Source organism: Podarcis muralis, chromosome 7 (genome assembly GCF_964188315.1).
Source record: "Podarcis muralis chromosome 7, rPodMur119.hap1.1, whole genome shotgun sequence".
Lineage (NCBI taxonomy): Eukaryota > Metazoa > Chordata > Lepidosauria > Squamata > Lacertidae > Podarcis > Podarcis muralis.
The window spans coordinates 30,189,213-30,207,110 of NC_135661.1; the positions used below are offsets into that span (position 1 = coordinate 30,189,213).

At 51.9% G+C, this 17,898-nt stretch overlaps 2 protein-coding genes across 3 annotated transcripts; one reads left to right on the forward strand and one right to left on the reverse strand.

The window, feature by feature from the left end:
* Nucleotides 1-95: 95 nt before the first annotated feature.
* EXOSC6 (exosome component 6) lies at nucleotides 96-4,079 on the forward strand. Its single transcript, XM_028740387.2, has one exon. It carries the CDS (start codon nucleotides 1,800-1,802, stop codon nucleotides 2,631-2,633), a length of 834 nt encoding a protein of 277 aa, XP_028596220.1. The 5' UTR covers nucleotides 96-1,799; the 3' UTR covers nucleotides 2,634-4,079.
* Nucleotides 4,080-5,664: 1,585 nt separating this feature from the next.
* Nucleotides 5,665-17,898, reverse strand: LOC114602315 (RNA-binding Raly-like protein). 2 transcript variants are annotated; one of them, XM_028740392.2, is made up of 7 exons: nucleotides 17,665-17,898; nucleotides 16,022-16,100; nucleotides 9,433-9,480; nucleotides 9,106-9,254; nucleotides 7,995-8,108; nucleotides 6,997-7,151; nucleotides 5,665-6,047 (listed from the first exon to the last, which is right to left on the reverse strand). In XM_028740392.2, the coding sequence occupies exons 1-7, from the start codon at nucleotides 17,699-17,701 to the stop codon at nucleotides 6,009-6,011; spliced, it is 621 nt and encodes a 206-aa protein (XP_028596225.2). In that variant the 5' UTR covers nucleotides 17,702-17,898; the 3' UTR covers nucleotides 5,665-6,008. The 2 variants fall into 2 exon arrangements, with proteins under 2 accessions (XP_028596225.2, XP_028596224.2); XM_028740391.2 differs by having other exon boundaries at nucleotides 9,433-9,483; nucleotides 17,665-17,896.

Consider the following 17,898-nt stretch of genomic DNA (forward strand, 5'->3'; position numbering starts at 1 on the left):
CATAGGCAAACTCTGCCCTCCAGATGTTTTGGGACTACAACTCCCATCATCCCTAGCTAACAGGACCAGTGGTCAGGGATGATGGGAATTGTAGTCTCAAAACATCTGGAGGGCAGAGTTTGCCTATGCCTGTGCTAAACCATGGTGTAGTGTGAAGTGCGTAAGCAGGAACATGCCTTAGCCAGCCTCATGCTCAGGTGCTCACCCCATCACTTCCTCCCACATCGTTGCTGCTTGTTTCAGAAGCTGGCTTGGGGAAATCAAGCCCAGTTACTGCCAATTGCACTTGCTGGTTTGGATGACATGGGAGGCTGTGGTTAACTAAAAGGGGTAGTGGAGACCTGCAAATTCCTTCCTTGTTCTGCCAGAGGGATATTTGAGCCAGTAGCTCACTTGAGCCCAAGCAGAACAGGGGGCTTGGCCCATCCTGCCCCTCATCTCCTGGCTTATATCTTGCTTTCAGAGAACATCAGCTCACCATTATGTGCAAAATTCAGGTTGTGGGTTACAGCAAACGATGGTTTGTTGCTAAAGAAGCCAACTTGCAAGGTTAACTATTGCTCGTCATAATTTACAATTCCCCCTTCATATATAATGCTAAGCCCAAGATCATTTCTGAAAGCAAACTTTAATGGAGCAGAGATCACCTGGCCATGGGAGGAGGATGGGGTTCTGAGCGCCAGGCTTCATTTGGCCTCATGGAAGCCAGATGAATGAATGCCATCCTGGCATTAATCATTTCCAGCCTTGTTGACATGACAAGAACAAATCCTCAGTGGCACAGCATATTACAGAGAGATAATAAATTTTGGAAATAGTTGATGCATCCATACACACAGGAGCAGCAGGCTCACAGTGTAAAATTACTGTTTGCTAACTGGAACAAAGGCTAAATGTTCCATGGTAGCAGCTGGGATGTAGGGACAGCTTGGACGTTCCATAGCGAGACAGAGCTCCAAAATAGGATTGCCATTCACCTGTGCATTTACTAACAGAATGTGACAGAGGGCATGACTTCATAAAATAGCCCATAGCGCTAATCTAGTTTGATGTGGGCCAGAACAGGGGAGCAGTGTGGCTGCCGGAGCAGTGGGTGACTCAGCCCAAACAGTTTGGGGACTTTGACCAGGACAGTGAGGTCAGCTGTGCCCACTTGCTCATGGGCTTCTGTGATGGCAATACCTTTCTCTGTCCTGGTTAAAGTTGCACAGAGTGGTGCTCTGGTACTTGCAATGTCATGTACATCTTGGAGGCTGAGCTGCAGGTTTGTGGCTTCTGCTAGTCCAGAACGTAAGTGAGGGCTCAGCCCAGATTGGAGGCTCCCCACACACCTGTTGCCAGTTGGAGAGGGAGGGCACCCCAAAACTAAGGCTCACGCAGCTTCCAACCCATCATAAACTGCAGGAGCCCTGAATCCGCTCATTTCTTTGCCAAACTCAAAAAATGGATATAAAACGGCTCTTTAATCATGGATAGCATTGGGGCACAACTCCCTCCACCCTGGCCACCGGCTCTTCTGGCTGGAGCCAAGATGAACTGGAATCCACCGGGGAGCCCGGAGGCTTCCTTCTGAGTGCAGGATCCGCAGCTGCTGGGATGCGGGAATCGAGGCGCTCTCCCTGCCTCGACGGGTGTCTGCGAGGCGGGGGCTGCAGGTCCCCTCTCCGCCACGGCGCTCTTTCGGCGCTAAACCGCCCGTGCGCCTCGGAAGCGAAGCCGCTGCTCCCTCCGCCTGTCCCTCCCTCGAGCAGCTTCCTCTTCCCCTTCCGGAGCGCGACGCGCCAGCAACCGAAGCAGCCATGCCGCAGGACCACCGCCGGGTGCCGGGGCCGGAGGAGTCCCAGACGCCGCTGCTCTTCGCGCCCGTCGAGGCGCCGGAGGTTCCGCCCCGCGACCCGTCGGCGCTGCAGCCGCTCTTCGCCCGCGCGGGGCTGCTGAGCCAGGCCAAGGGCTCGGCCTACGTGGAGCTCCACGGCGGCACCAAAGTGCTGTGCTCGGTGGCCGGGCCGCGCGAAGCCGGCGGCGGGGCGGGCGCGGCGGCTCCGGGCGAGCCCCGCGGGCGGCTGGTGTGCGAGTTCCGACGGGCGCCCTTCTCGGGGCGCGGGGCGCGCATCCGCCCCAGCGAGCGGGAGCCCGAGCTGGCGCTGGCGCTGCAGGAGGCGCTGGAGCCGGCCGTGCGCCTGGCGCGCTACCCGCGGGCGCAGCTGGAGGTGAGCGCGCTTCTGCTGCAGGACGGCGGCTCGGCGCTGGCGGCCGCGCTGTGCGCCGCGGGGCTGGCCCTGGCCGACGCCGGCGTGGAGCTCTACGACCTGGTGGCGGCGTGCGCGCTGTGCCGGACGCCGGGCGGAGAGTGGCGCCTGCAGCCCAGCGAGCCCGAGGAGCGCGCCGCCGACGCCCGCCTCACCGTGGCGCTCCTGCCATCGCTCAACCAGGTGGCCGGGCTGCTGGGCAGCGGCGAGGGAGGGCCCCCCGACAGCTGGGCGCAAGCCGTGCGCCTCGGCCTCGACGGATGCCAGCGCCTCTACCCGCTGCTCCGACAGAGCCTCCTGCGCGCTGCCAAGCGCCGACCCGCGCCGGGCACCCAAGCGCCGACCGACACAGACACGGCCCAGCCTCCTGCCGCCACCGCCTGAACTCCGGGAACTTCTCGGGTTGCGCCTCGCCGGACTCCTCTTCCGATGTCTCTCTGGGCTTCGGCTGCATCGTGGTTTTGGATCCGGGATCTGAGCGTGGTTTACCCGACCTAGGTGAAGTTGCCTGGCCTCCTCCTTGGCGAGGAACCGCAACCACGGAGGGCCCAGTCGCGATCCAGGGAAGGCGAGCCGACCCCTTTTCCCCTGGAGGGCAGGCCACATCCACACGAGACAATCTCTGCAGCTCCGCACTCTTTGCGAGGGAAACTTCGACGGAGAGTGAGAGAGACTTCCGAAAGTCAGGCCCAGAAAGCTACTTTATTAAACGTGCCGGGAATTATTGCTCTGTGTTGTTTTCACCCAGTTCCTGGGATTTGGGAGGAAAAAAATCTGCTTTAAATGTTGTAAATATATGATGTGTGTGTGCATGTGCGCACAGTCTGAGTCTCAAGAAAAACAAAAAAGGGTTATTTGCTGCTGGTTGAATCCAAAGTTCTTCCTTGGTCTGAGTTTTCAAATTGCTGTGATTATCAGTTTGGGATAGGACTCTGCATTTGTTCATTAGTCCAGTGTTGTTGGCGGCTATGTTTGCTTTCAAAATTCCAAAGTTTAAAAATACTACACTTTGAAAATGTCAAGGAACAAAATGGGTTAATCCACACAGCCTGCTTCTTAACCTGCTTTCTTGGATACCCTCATTTCAAAGGAGTTTCCTTCCAAATCAGTGCGCTTTGCATTGAGGCAATTGTCAATAAGGTGACATCATTCTCTGCATTCCTCCCCACTTCCCTGAAACTCCTTGCTTTAAGACAAAAAATTAAAAATCAGCATTTTCTCGTAGGAAATACGGCAAGCTTATGGGGGGTTTTTTTTGTTTGTTTTTTTGTATTGGCTAAAAGTTTGTTGCTGAAATTACTCTGGTGTTTTTCAACTTTGGGTCCTCAGATATTATTGGGACTACAAGTCCCATCATCTCATCTGTTAATATGGATAGGGATGATGGGAAGTTTAGCTCAACATCTGGGGACTAAAGGCAGAACACTGTATCAGACTACTTCATTATGTGAAATCTCCTTTTGCAGACCCATGGTGTAATAAATTGTGTGTGACCTCCCTTGTTAAAAGGTCAACCTCAAATGGGCATCCTAAAGATTGAAATGGTTTCTTCTTGCAGGTGATGGAAGTGAGCCAGTAACTGGTAATGGGATCAAGGGGGATGTAGAGTGATTAGCTAATTTGCCAGCGAGTTGCAGGTTGACTATTCAGTGGCCACTTCCAGCACAATCTGCTTCTGTCATGGACTCATTAATACTTGGTCTGATTTACTAGGACCTACTAGTATCTTGTGATATGCAAGGCTTGAGAACTTGTTCTTCATGGAGAAAAGTTTATTAGATACTTGTAATAAAGTCTCTTTTTATAATTAAAATACACTATTTTGCATAACTTAAGGCTTTTTGGTTTTCATGTCTTCTCCCTCTTACTATCACTGTGGAGTTGATGCAGTTGTCTTCAACAGTTTCAAATTCGGGAACCACTTTCAAGCCAAACCTACATTTGGGAGCCCATGTCTTGTTTTCTTGCCATGTATTTGCACAGTGGGAACGCTGCTGTTGTGATCAGGTTTAGATCAGACCGTAACCCAGCATTGGATCCCAGGCCACCAGTTGAAGTCTACTAGTGTAGTGTGTATTTATGGACTCCAGAATTTACTAGAGTGTCAGCGAATGGAGTAAACTGGGAAAAGGAAGAGTGAAAATGAGCTACTCTGCGAAATCTGGAATAGCACAAAAGGTGCCCACAAAACTAGAGTTCAGGTTAGCATAGCCAGAAATAAACCCTGGCATTGACATAAGCACTGATATATTTAGGTTTAAAGCGAGGTCACATGCATATCTTTTGCTGGTCCGGTGCAACAATGTCCTGAAAAAATGGTTACTGGGTTAAGTACATTATAAAACCATGCATCTTGTGGATGGGTTTCCTAGGAACGTGCCATCTCTTTAAGAAAATGGTCTGAACTCAGAGCAGCTCCTCTACGAAGTTCACGGGCAACGTGCATGCCCAGTGCTATTATAGAAGACTGAGAAGGCTGGCCAGTTGCCAAGTTTCAGACCAGTGGATTTTACAAGTTCAAAAATATTTGCAAAATGTACTTGCAGTAATTACTCCTATCTTTGTTGTCCGGTGGTGCAATAAAGCAGCAACTAGCCATCTACACAAGGGACACTTATGGTTTTGCAGAATATTTGTTCCCCCTCCCCGCATCATCATAGTATTAGAAATCAGGTTCAGCGATGGCACTGACAGAAAGCGAAGCACTGCTTCAGGTTGTGCAGCTGGGAGCCACAAACGCAAACACCTTTAGAAGGGATTAAGTCCTATATGAAGGAAAAGACTACCAGTGACGACTAGGCACAATGGCTGCATGCCACCTCCAAGATAGATGCCTCTAAACATGGGTCCCTGCTGGGAAACTGCATCAGGAAAAAGCTTTGGTTGTCACCTGGGCTTTCCAAAAGCACCCAAACAGCTTCTGTGGCAAACAGGATGCTGGATTAGACCTGCAATGGGAATTCTTCAGCCCTCCAGATGTTTGGCTGAAGTTCTCCATCATCCCTGACCATTGGGCATGTGGGTCCAGGTTGATGGAAGCTGGGAGAACAACATCTGGGGCGCTACAGATTTCCCATCCCTGGATTGGATGGGCTGTGTGTCTGATCCCACAGGGCTTCTCTTCTGAGTCTAGAGCAGCCTTTCTTAACCTGGTGGCGTCTGGATGTTTCGGACTACAACTCCTCAGCCCTAAGCCAAATTGGGCAATGGCCGGGGATGATGGGAGTTGCAGTCCAGCAACATCTGGGGGGCTGGGGACTCCTTTGCCCACATACCTGGGAGGAAGCCCCACTGAAGCTCATGGGATGTACTTCTGAGCAGACACGTCAGGCTCAGAAATGATAAAAGGCAGCAATCAATCTGGTCTGGCACATGGTAAATCTGTAGCTAAGACAGGACAGCAAGCAACACATCATTATCAGTAGGAGATGGCAACTGCTTTATTTTTTGTTTAATGCTGAGCTGGGCAACTGCGACGTTGGCACTGCCTGCTTTGCCCACCCGTCTCCCACATTGGCATATTTTAATTTTCACAACAAAGAACACCAAGCTGCTTCTCCCTCGAACGCGCCACAGGAGTCTCTCTCTGCCAGGCCAGAAAAAGGTGCGAGGGAGACCGTGGTGGGCCTCTCGGCCTCTGCACCACCCCTGACGGCAGGGAACTGACGCCGGACGCAGCACCGGCCAGAGGCATCGGAAGGAATACAAAACACAGGAAGGAAACGCCGGGCAAAGGGGTTGGGGGCACTCCAGGTCCTCTTACTGGCTGCCTTCCAGGTCCAATGTGTGATTCCTTGCCTGCAATGAAAGAAGAGGCTTTGTCAGCCTCGTCCCTGAGGCATAACTCGGCATTTTCCCTGTTGAATCCTCAGCCCCAATCTGCGCTGCGTATTTAAAGCCGAGTCGAAGCACTTTAGACGGGCACAGCTTCCCCCACCAAATAATCCTGGGAACTGCAGTTTGATAAGGGTGCTGAGAGTCAATAGGAGGCACCACCTATTCATCTCGGGGAGCTACAATTCCCAGAGTTCCCTGAGAAAAGCGGGAATGGTTGCTAAACCCCGCTGAAGAATTTGGGCCCCTGGTGTTTGCTCTGCAAGTCTCCCCCTCCCCATGTCCCTCTGGCCTTCTGGCCTCTATGATAGGCACAGTCTCTCCTAGTCACATGACAAACACAACATTGACCAAACCAAAACCATTCAAATACTCAACATTTGATGATGGCAGTGACCTGACCTTTGTGCAACTTGTGGAGTTAGTGGGCTTCCAATAGCCTGAGAGAGCTCCTAGCAGCTCTCCCACCCCAGAGCTAGCAAGGGAGGGGTGTGTGTGTGTGTGTGTGTGTGTGTGTGTGTGTGTGTGTGTGTGTGTCTTGGGGCACATAATAAGATGCAAAGCTACAGCCCTTGCTTAATGGTACAGATGCAGGCAAGGCAGAAAAGCTTAGGAAACGGTGCAGCCTTGCTTTGCACAAAAAGGCAAAGGGGGAAGGCTCAGAGGGGTCTTGCAATAGACAATCCTGAGAGACCTTGGTAGCTTTTTCTGCATAAGGTATCACCTTCACCATTGACGCTCTAGACAGGTGCGGCTTGCAATGTTGTAGCAATAAAATGCAGTACTGTATCTGCATGGAATCACAAAAAAACCCACATTGCGTTCCCAAGTTTCCACTGAAGAGGGAGGGAGAGACCTGCAGCCTCACGGTTGCTCCCCTTCTTGCTACTCCGCCCTCGGCGCTGCCACTCACCGCCTCTTCGGTGTCTGTGCTCTCCTCTGCACTGTCCACCTCTGGCAGAGCAGCCCGGCCATCCTGCACGGGGCTCTCCTTCCTCCGGGTGGTCTCTCCTGCTGAGTAGGAGGCCTCTGTGCTGGCGGCTGCTTTCTTCTTGACCTCCTTGGAGCCTGAGGGATCAGACAAAGCAGGCAAGCAGGCCACATCACACCACCTTACCCGTTCATCACACTTTTCCGCACCACCTTTTTCCTGGCGCCGGGTGCCGTTTGTGGTGCTCCCAGGCAGTCTCCCACCTAGGCACTGAGCCTAGGTTTACTATGCTCCGAGCACAATTCAAAGTGTTGGTGCTGACCTTTAAAGCCCTAAACGGCCTTGGTCCAGTATACCTGAAGGAGCGTCTCCACCCCCACTGTTCTGCCTGGACGCTGAGGTCCAGTGCCAAGGGCCTTCTGGCGGTTCCCTAACTGCAAGAAGCAAAGTTACAGGGAACCAGGCAGAGGGCCTTCTCGGTATTGGCACCCGCCCTGTGGAACGCCCTCCCACCAGATGTCAAAGAGAACAACAACTACCAGGCTTTTAGAAGACATCTGAAGGCAGCCCTCTTTAGGGAAGCTTTTAAAGTTTAGTAGGTTATTGTATTTTAATATTCTGTTGGGAGCCGCCTAGAGTGGCTGGGGAAACCCAGCCAGATGGGTGGGGTATAAATAAAAAATATTTATTTTATTATTATTATTATTATTATTATTATTATTATTATTAATGCCACAAGGCAGGTGCATCCTGCTCCACTGGGCCAGGTCCTGCACCTCAATGAGTTTACAGACAGACAGGAATCCTAATGATGTTCCAGCCCACAAACCTGCTGTAGACAAGGAAGCTGGGATTTAGAATTTCTGGTCAGTTTTCTGATCAGAAAATCTGAACTCTGCTTTGTGTGCATGTGCCTAAGACCTGCAACAAAATGCTGCTGTTCATCCTCACGGCTCCTTGACTCTCGCGCGCCTCCTCACCTGTGGGCTGCTCCCGTCGCTGGTCCATCCGGTCAAGGCTCTCCAGCAAGCTGTCCACCTGAGCTTTAATCTGACTTAGCTCTCCCTTGATGGAGTGCAGCTCCTCTGCTCGCACTGGAAGGGAAAGACAGCGTGAGCGGGCCAAACCACGTTACTGGCACCCCGCAGAAACCGAAGCGGATGGGGTGGCGTTCACACCAGCTCTTCACTGGTTCTGTCACTGGGAGGCTGTGGGGGGAGGCTACAAGTTGTGTCCAAGTGCGTGGATCAAAACCACGGTCAGCTGGCTGCTCTCCTTAGCTCATGGAAGCTGTGGTGGGCAAGGAGCTTATATTTACAGATCAAAAGGGCCTTGGCACATGCATGGATACAAAGGTGCCTATGAAGTGTTGCTCTTTTTTGAACTCAGAGCCCAAACGAAGTACCGTATTGGCCCAAATATAAGCTGCACCCACAAATAAGCCGCTTCTTTAAAATTCGGGGGGGGGGAGAAAAAAAGACAATACCCGAATATAAGCTGCTCCCTTAAAATTGTGTCTTGTGCTGGTGGTCCTAGGAGCTACGTGCTGCTGTGGCGCCCGCCATCTTGCCTCACCAGAAGTCTTGTAAAAGCCGATTTTTGCAGGGTCACGAATTTAAGCCACACTTTAACTTTTCATGGTCGGAATTTGGGGGGGAAAGTGTGGCTTATATTCAGGCCAATATACTAACATGTTTCTGCGAGAAACACATCAGAACGAGATAAATGGAAACAAAACAATAGAACCTGTACCCAAAGACTGGCTGCTGAGTGCAAAACAACACATGAAATTCCTTTCATTCCCCATCTTCCTGACTACTGTTTCCCAGTTGACTGCCTGCTTTACACCCTACCATGAGACTCCCTGCTCTTCAGCTTTGCTCCCTTTTAGACCCTCTTCCTAGCCCACAGGCCACCCAGGTGCTTGTCAGTGTGGGATTTTAGTCACATCCAGACGGACTGCTTTTCCGTCCCTCAGACAGTCTGGACTGCAAACATTCTTTGACAGGCTCGTTCACTGTCGGCGCTAAATGCTGAAAGAGTGCCCCTGGCACCTGGGACACCAGGCCCTCTCTGCCCCAAAGCGCTTACACTTCGTTCGGCCCGCTGTGGAGCCGCTGCTGCCCCTCAGCCCCGCGTGGGGACCCAAGCTGGCCTTGCCCCCGGCCCCCAAGTGGCTTCTCCTGGCCTTGACCGGGATGTGACTGATGAGCGGGGGAATCTTCTGGTACTCGTAGACCCTGCAGGAAACGAGAGCAAGAGGGTCAGTTGCAGAATCCCCTTGAAACCACAGCTCAAATGTGGGCGGGGGGGGGGGGGGTTTGCTGAGGTCCAAGGATATGGTGGGGGAAACTCACTCCCACCCGTTATGGTGATGGACAGGCAATGAGGGAGGGAGAGCAAAGCCCCAAAACGCACCTGTAGGGCAAATCCTCTTTATAGAGCTCATAGTCCAGGTCGCAGGTGCTGCTGCAGACAAGAGAGGAAAAGGTAATTCGGCGCCATTTCATGCTTCCCAACATCCTCCGCTGCACCAGGAGACAGGCGCATGGAAAACCGCCTTTGTATTTTTCATTGTTAAGTAAGTCCCCAAATATTTTGCTTTTTTCACTCTCTGCAATCCGATTGCTTCTTCTAAATCCTTTTTGCTCTGATTATCCATATTTTTAACCATCATTTTTGTTTTTTCTTTATTTAATCTAAAGCCTGCCACTTTTCCAAATTCTTCCATTTTCTCTAAAAGTTTCTTTGTACTGTTAATTGGATTTTCCACCATCACAATCAGATCATCTGCAAATGCCCTGATTTTATAAACATTTTCCCCTAGTGTTATGCCTTTTATTTCCTCCACTCCTGGCCCAGAGATGGGGGAGCCAGGGGGGGGGGCAGATATCCCTGGGCTCCAGCTCTTATCAGTCCCAGCCAACAAGGCCAATAGCTAAAAATGATGGGAGTTGGGTGTTCCTGTGCTGTTTGAAGGGCCACAGGCACCTCACCCCCACTCTAACCACAGCATCACGCTGCCGCTCCATCTCTACACTGCCTTTCTGCCGTCAGCAAGGCACCTTGCGACAATTTTTATTGGAAACAAGACTTGTGTTGCCACACGCATCTCAAATGTTGACCTGCCACAGGAGGCAGCCCTATCAACTCCTCGGGTGCTTCGGCTTGAATAAAGGAAGGTTGCAAAACGGGAAGTAAATCTGGGTTTTGTAACTAGTCAGCGCGACAGGAGTGTATATGCGGTAGCATATTTAGCATGCCAAGTCATGCATGGTGCAAGCTCCCCTGTGCAGGTTTTAGGCATTCAAGTGCATATTCATTTCCCAGTTTATACTGGCCCTGGTGCACCTGAGACTAAAGAGGAGAGAGGTTAGTAATGCTTCAGTTGCAGAGGTGCCAGCAACCCCCCTCCCTTGACTTCAGTTATGATTGGGGGGTTGGACTAGATGAGCCTTGGGGGTCCCTTCCAACTCTACAGTCCTACGATTCTGTCCCTTTTGGCTGCTCCCTCAGCTACTGTTCCAGAGGAGTACTGCGGGAGCCATGATTTGGCTAAAACTGGAGGGATCGGGGCGGAAGAGGGGGTTGAGTTTGCAGATTTCTTTAAGCCACTCTGCCTTTTCTCCAATGATTTGAGCACTGGAGGAGGTAGCCAGAAAAGGGGGGGGGCAGAGGAATGAATGCAAAACAACCAGATCCTAAACAGTTATTCCAATATGTCAAATGTTACGTAATTATATTCTATATTAAAACATATATTTATGCCACTTGAAAGTGAGTGCCTGCCACTTATCCTTTTTTCCCAGAGCATTTGTGGTCGCTGGAAGGTAGGGGCTGGTTTACTCCTTTTATCCCAGTAGAATCCAGCCTGCAGGATTTTCCTTCTGTTCCCACAAGTAAAAGAACCAGGGGAGTTTCCTTTTCTTTTTAAAATGGAAGTGGAGAGTTGAAGGTAGGGCAACCTTAAGCACTCAGCACCTTCCTTTTGGCTATGAGCTCTGCTGGCCTATGGGGAGGAAACAGGCCCAGGAGCCTCTTCCAGACACTGGAAGGGGCAAGAACATCCTCCAGGACCCCTGGAGGCTCCAGCTCCCAAACCCCCTGACCGCTGATGGGAGTTGTAGTTTGACAACACCCGGCCTGCCCTTTGGCCAAAGTGTGGGGAGTGAGATTGCGTCAAGGCTTCTTTCAGGGAGAAACTCGCTCTATCCGGAGTGGAAGAATCAGCCCAGACCCCCCACCCTCCACCCCCTGCTGATCTTCCATCAGAGATTCTTGATTTTACATTTCACGGTTGGTGGTTTCTGTGTGCCAGCTGCCTACCCTTCAGGTCCAAATGGAAAGGGGCGGAGGGGGGAAGGCTGTCAGCAGGAACGCCTCCCCTGAAGGAAGGCGCTGATGTGCCTGTAATAAATCTCATGCCACATGAGCAAGCGAAAGAACAGGAATGCTGCGGCGAAGCCCCTATGGGCTGATTTGGCCCACCCCAAAGCGGGGGGCTCTGGGCCCTTTCATCTCGTGCATGACATTTTTTTAACGGGGTGTGTGTGTGGCTTTTCTCTGCACTACATGGCAAGCTGCACCTGCCAACATTCCCTCTTCCCGACGCGACTATTAAAAGGCACACGAGTCCCGAACGGTGTACGGCTGTGGCTTCGTTTCCCGGGAAACCAGCTAGGCCGTCCCCGTCCCCCCCGGACGGAGTGGGAATCTTCCATTTCCCTGCCCTCATCTTGGCCCAGCATTCCTGCCCAGCTTCTCCCACGCAAGAGACTTTGCCCAAGTGGATAGCCTGCACAAATCCAGGAAGAGGGTCCAGAATCAAGGGGGCGGGTGTGGGTGAGAACCCCTTATTTCCAACTCCCTCTGGCATTCAGGGGTGTGTGTGTGTGTGTGTGTGTGTGTGTGTGTGTGTCAAATTCTATCTACAGAGCCAGAAAGTGATTGCCATCCCACAAGGGAGTGCGTGGGAGCCAAGTTGCCAGACATCGGCAGGAATGTTTTGCAGAATAATTGAAAAAATTTTCAGCTCCGCTTCCTCTCGGAAGCCTCCCCCTTGCTGTGCATCTGCACCGTCAATCGCTGTTGTGGCTGCCTCGATGCCAGGAGATTGTTTTGTGCAGCTTTTCTCTGCCTGACCACTCGGGAAATCTCCCTGCCACAGCAGCAACCATGTCCCAGGGGTGATGGCTTGTCCATCTCCTAAAGGAAGGGCTCTGGCATTGGTCAAACTGGCTCTGGAAGGTGGCAGGGGTGGGGTGAAGCCGCCCCTCCACCCTTTGGCCCAACCACACAAGGTGAATAGGACAGCCATCATTCCCCCTCACTGCAAGAAGCGAAGTTACAGGGAACCAGGCAGAGGGCCTTCTCGGCAGTGGCGCCCTCCCTGTGGAATGCCCTCCTTTCAGATGTCAAGGAGATAAAGAGCTACACAACTTTGAAAAGACATCTGAAGGCCGCCCTCTATCGGGAAGCTTTTAATGTTTGATGCTTTGTTATGTTTTTATATGCGCTGGAAACTGCCCAGATGGGTGGGGTATAAATAATAATAATACAGTGGTACCTCAGGTTAAGTACTTAATTCGTTCCGGAGGTCCGTTCTTAACCTGAAACTGTTCTCAACCTGAAGCACCACTTTAGCTAATAGGGCCTCCCGCTGCTGCCGTGCCGCCGGAGTACGATTTCTGTTCTCATCCTGAAACAAAGTTATTAACCCAAGGTACTATTTCTGGGTTAGCGGAGTCTGTAACCTGAAGCGTATGTAACCCGAGGTACCACTGCAATAATAATAATTATTATTATTCAAGAATGCTGCAGCTACATGCCCGATGTGGCAAAAGGACTCTTTCTATCCTGATTCTACACATACAGAGGTCTTTAAAAAAAAATAATGCCTAGGGGAATGTCAACAGCCAGTTGCGGCCACCTTTATTTTCTTCTGGAACTGGCACAAAATAAACCAGCACATCTGCACGGCTAATTTCGCACAGGCCACAGAATGCCCAGAATGGGTGTGTCGTTATCTTTAGGGAGAATACACAGACCCTGGCTTATGGCACTGGGTTTTCTTTCTGCATCACAGCCCTTTTCCTCTGGCTCCAGCAGACCAGATTTCTGGAAGAGCGTTGAAGAAAGGGCACGAAAGTGTGTATCATACACAAGAGACACTTCGGATGAGCTCTGGTGGGCAAGAACCTGAGTGATGAAGGATGCCTGATGAAGGCCTGCGAAGGCTCAGGCCATAATAAAACCTATTGCTTTCCTGTGGTCGCTCCTCTCCTCTTTCACAGGCTCTTTGTATGCAACAGGGCAGATCCTGGAACTCAGCCAGTGCCAAACCCAGGCAGGGGCCAAATTGTGGAGGAGGAGAAGGCCTGCGAACCAGGGAGGGTGCTCAGCTCCCGGGCCTATTCCTCTGGGCTGCAGGACAAAGGGAGCTATAGGGTTTCAGAAGGATTGAAGAATGGCTCACACCCCCGGCAATAGCTACACCCCTCCTTTTAAAGGCACGGCGAGACGGCACATTGGCAGCCACAAGGGGAGCCGAAGCCAGGAATTTGGGAAAAGCTGTTGCGTAGCAGCTATTGTTTGCCCCTCCAAGTTATTTTGGGAGGCTTTGTTCAGTCCTTTTGTTTTCCAAGTTTCCATCTGTGGGTTCAGCAACGCTGGTTCTTACTCCTGTGACTACAGGCCTGCAAGGCCACAATCCTGGGGGTGGGTGGGTGGAATCGCCTCAGTCCCCTCCAGCGTTCGCTCTCCTCCAGACCCCACTGATTTCCCCTAGGAACATCTTGAGGACACCTCTTCCCAGAGCAGTCTCACCCAGCACACACCAGGCGGCCACTATTTTAAAATTTCCAACCATGTCCCCAAGCAGCCTTATGGCGGATGTTCTGTGGCATTGTGGGAAATTTAAGATGGCCACTTGCAGCCACCCTGTGCAAGGGCTCCAGGACAGGGGTCAGCATCAGTGAGGGGAGCTTGGGCTTACTAGGAAACTGTCCTTTACGCCCTCAGTTAAACGACAATTCCCAGGATTTATAGCAGTTACATTTAACTGGAAAGCCTCCTCCATCAAAACAACTCACTGAGAGACAGAGGTGTTATGTATCCTGAATTTCTGAGTCCAAGAGATGGAGAGAAAAGCTGTCCTAGTGAGCTGGCGTTGGCATCAAAACGCCATCTCTTATCCCCCCCCCCGCCCATTTACCCTTTCTGCAGGGGAAATCCAATCATCACAACAAATCCTGTTGCTAGCACCTCATCTGAGATATCTCAACAGCCCGCTCGCAATTTTTTTGCGCTAAGATGCACCAAGAGCCTCTCAGGGCTATGAAGCAGGGTAACAATTGTTCTAAATTAATAATAAAACCAACCCCATCCCTGTCTGGGAGCACCACTAACCTCCTGTTCTGTCTTGCCTTTGCCCTGGAGCAGATTCTGTCCTACCTACAAGCTGTTCATGTCACAGCTCCTTCACACAGGGAGATCAGGCAGAGATTATGGCTGGATAACCAGTACCGGATCCCACCAGAATCTAAGAGGACAGGAAAAGCGTCTTGCAGACACTGCCTACCCCCCACCCCCACCCCAACAGCTTCCTCTTCTCAACAGCTACAACCAAACAATTTCCATTACCAGCCATATAAATAAATAAATGCAAAAAAACCCCAACAAACCACCCTTCTGCCTAATCCCAGGGTTATAATCTGTTTTCTTGGCAGCAGAATACCCTCCACGTGAGGATCTAGATGAAGCAAAGAGGCGATAGAAGAGCACAGTGCTCGTCCCTCTCTCTCCAGCGCTGGAAAATAGGAAACTGAACGCAGCCCATGCATGTGAAACAGGGTGGCACCGAAAAGAAAGCAGAAAAGCAGCCAGGCCAGGTTAGTGGCTTTGGGTGGGTGGGTTCCACAACCGCAATGCTACCATAGAAAAAACTCTCCCCCTGGAGTCTACCTGAAGCAAAGCTACAAATACGTTTCCCGCATTTAAGTTCCGGCTAACCATTTGATTGTCCCATTCTGGAGCAGCGGACGCTTCCAAACAGTTTGCAAGAGCAGCCCCACTTATCACTTAGTGCAGCAGTCAAGCCTGCACCTATCCCTTGGGCTTCCATGCTCCCCCTTCCTAGCACTGCCTCCCGATCTGCGTGTCATGAGCTAATGAAGAAAAAAAGCAATCCATCTGAGGGCAGCTGGAGTCTAGTTGCAAGAGGCACAGAAATATAGCAAGCAGCACATTTCTTGGCCAGAGGATAAGCGGTGGCTGGAAACTTTCAGTTACCAGAGCATGAGTAGCTGTGGCAAAAACCGTCTGCCAGCAACTCTGGGTGCAAAAAGCAGCAGCAACGCCTCCTGATTGGAGGCAAGCAGCCACTCTAGACCAAGCAGAGGCTTTTTTGAAATATCCACAACGTCCCAACATCATGTCTAGACACTGTGGGGAATTTTAAATGGCAGCTTGTCAGCACCCAGCAGAAGAGGCTTGAGAAGGGCATCAGTGCTCAAATCCCCACCCGGTCATGACGCTCACCAGGTGACCTCGGGGGCCAGTCACCGCTTCTCCGCTTAATCTACCTCACAGGGTTGTTGTGGGGGATTAAAGGAGGTTGGGGAGAACTATGTACACCATCTTCAACATCTTGGGATGGGGGAAGGTGGACCACGAAGTCAACAAGTGCAAATCAATAAAAATAAATAGTTCACCACCAGCAACCAGGAATTCCATGCCGGGGGTGCCCTGGAACTCAACCCAGGCAGTGAATGGGTTGGAGAAGGAGATTCTCAGGGCCATTTCCGAGGGGGCGGGCACCAGGACCAGGTCATAAGCAGCTGGTACAACTCCCATCACCCTGAGTGATGGCAGGGGCTTGCTGGCAGGGGCTGATGGGAGCTGGAGTCCAACGACTCCTGGAGGGCCGCACAGATTGCCCTTCCCTGCCTAGACACAGTAAACGGAACATTGCACAGCCGGATCCAATCCGTGGTGACAAAAGACTCACGGGTACAGGCCTCCGCTGTGTTGCCTCTTCTGGCTTGGCCTGGCGTGGCTCAGTTTAGGCTCCCGGGCCATGTCGAGATCTAGAGAAAGAGGAAGACCATGAGAGAGAAGCCCCAGGGCAAGGAGGAGGCCAGAAGCCCAGGAGGGGGCAGGCTGGGTGGAGGCCACTGTCACTCCATAAGGCACCCCCTAACAAAGTCCAAGGCTGACCCCCTCCGGCAGGGCAGATCCTTAGAACATCTCACAGGGATATAAACCAGCTTAGATTTTTCAGGTTCGTGTACAGACAAGAGTAGTCTCTATACTGTAGATACAAGGAACTGAAACGTGTTGTTGTTATTATTATTATTATTATTATTATTATTATTATTATTATGTGTTATTATTACTCACCCTAAGGGTAGGTTACAGCGATAAAAATTATACAGTATTAAAAACAATTAAAGCAACTTAATGGTGTCAGCAGAGGCAGTGTCCCAGCATGGGGGGGGTGACCAAAGAGATGCCCCCCCAGCCTCCCCATTCATTTACACAATCTGTCTACAAGGCAAATCAGAGCGGCATCTCATTATTGTCCTTTACTTGGCAGGACAGCAGGGAATAAAAAGACTTGCCTGCTGAACTGCATCTTAATACTATAACCAAGTTGAAAAATTAATTAGAACACCATGTTAAGTGTTTACATTTTTTTGTCACTGGGCATGAGCCACAGAGGCAGAATTCCTGCCTTGCCACACCTCTGAGGCTGGGCATGTGCTCCTTGGGCCTGGGCACCTCCAATTCCAGGGCACCATCAAAGGCCCAGCATCAGGGGACTTGAGCCGGAGCCCTTGGGCAACTGGCATGCTAGACCCAGGCATCCTGAGCCCCATTTCCTGCAAGGCAGAGAGAGAAATGTGGGGAGGGGTCCCGACTTCCTCATCCCAGGGCAAGGATGCTTCCTCTTGGTCTGGCAAGGGAAAGTTTCCCAGAATCTGAAGAGGCCAGAGTCTCAGGATGGACATAGAGGCCAGCGAGGGTCTTCCTGAGCAAGGGCCGGGGAGGGGGCTCCAGTAACTCTTCTCCGTCCCACCCTCAAACGTCCTCCAAGTGTATCAGCGCCCGGTCCCACGGCAGGTCCCTGCCTGGGGGTTCATAGAAGCACCACCCCCAGACCCCTCCAAGTTGCCCTAGCCACCTCTAGCGCTGCAGGCCTCAAAAAAATAAAATAAAAATGCCAATTTCTATCATTCTTTTTTTAAAGAGAGAGCTCTCGTCAATCCTCATCCAACTTTCTTCCCACCCAGAGTTGGGCCCAGTAAAGATGTCTCTGAAGAATTAGGAAGCGACACCCCCCCCCCTTGCTTCGTTCTGCAAGCAAGAGGCGCAAAGCAAATGGAAGGGCGCGCGCGTGCGCCCCTCCTGCGCAGCGAAATCAAAGGAGGCGGCATGGGGCTTTTGATGGGGACCCAGCGGATACACCCTCCTCTCCCCCCCCCCGCTTCCCCCTTCCTCTTTCATTGCTTCCGGGCGGTGGAGCCCCCGCTCCTAGTCCCCTTTTTTGGGAGGAGGGCGACTCCCCCCCCCCACTCCCAAATACGCAACCCGGGGGTGAGGCGGGGGTTATGGAAGTGGGACAAACACACACACACGAGCGGTACTCACAGCGCCAGCCCACTTCCCGGCTGCCGAAGAGGGTCATGCCACCCCCCAAGGGGGGGAGGGGAGGAAGAGGGGGGGAGCCCCACGCCCGGCCTGCCCAGAAGCGAGGAAGGGACGCCTTTCTCTCTCTCCTACGAGCCCCCAGCAAGGTGGTTGCAGCAGCAGCAGCAGCCGCCTAAGCGCTCTTGGCTAAAGAAAGGAGGGTCTCTATCTGCCTCCCTCCCTCCCTCCCCAGCC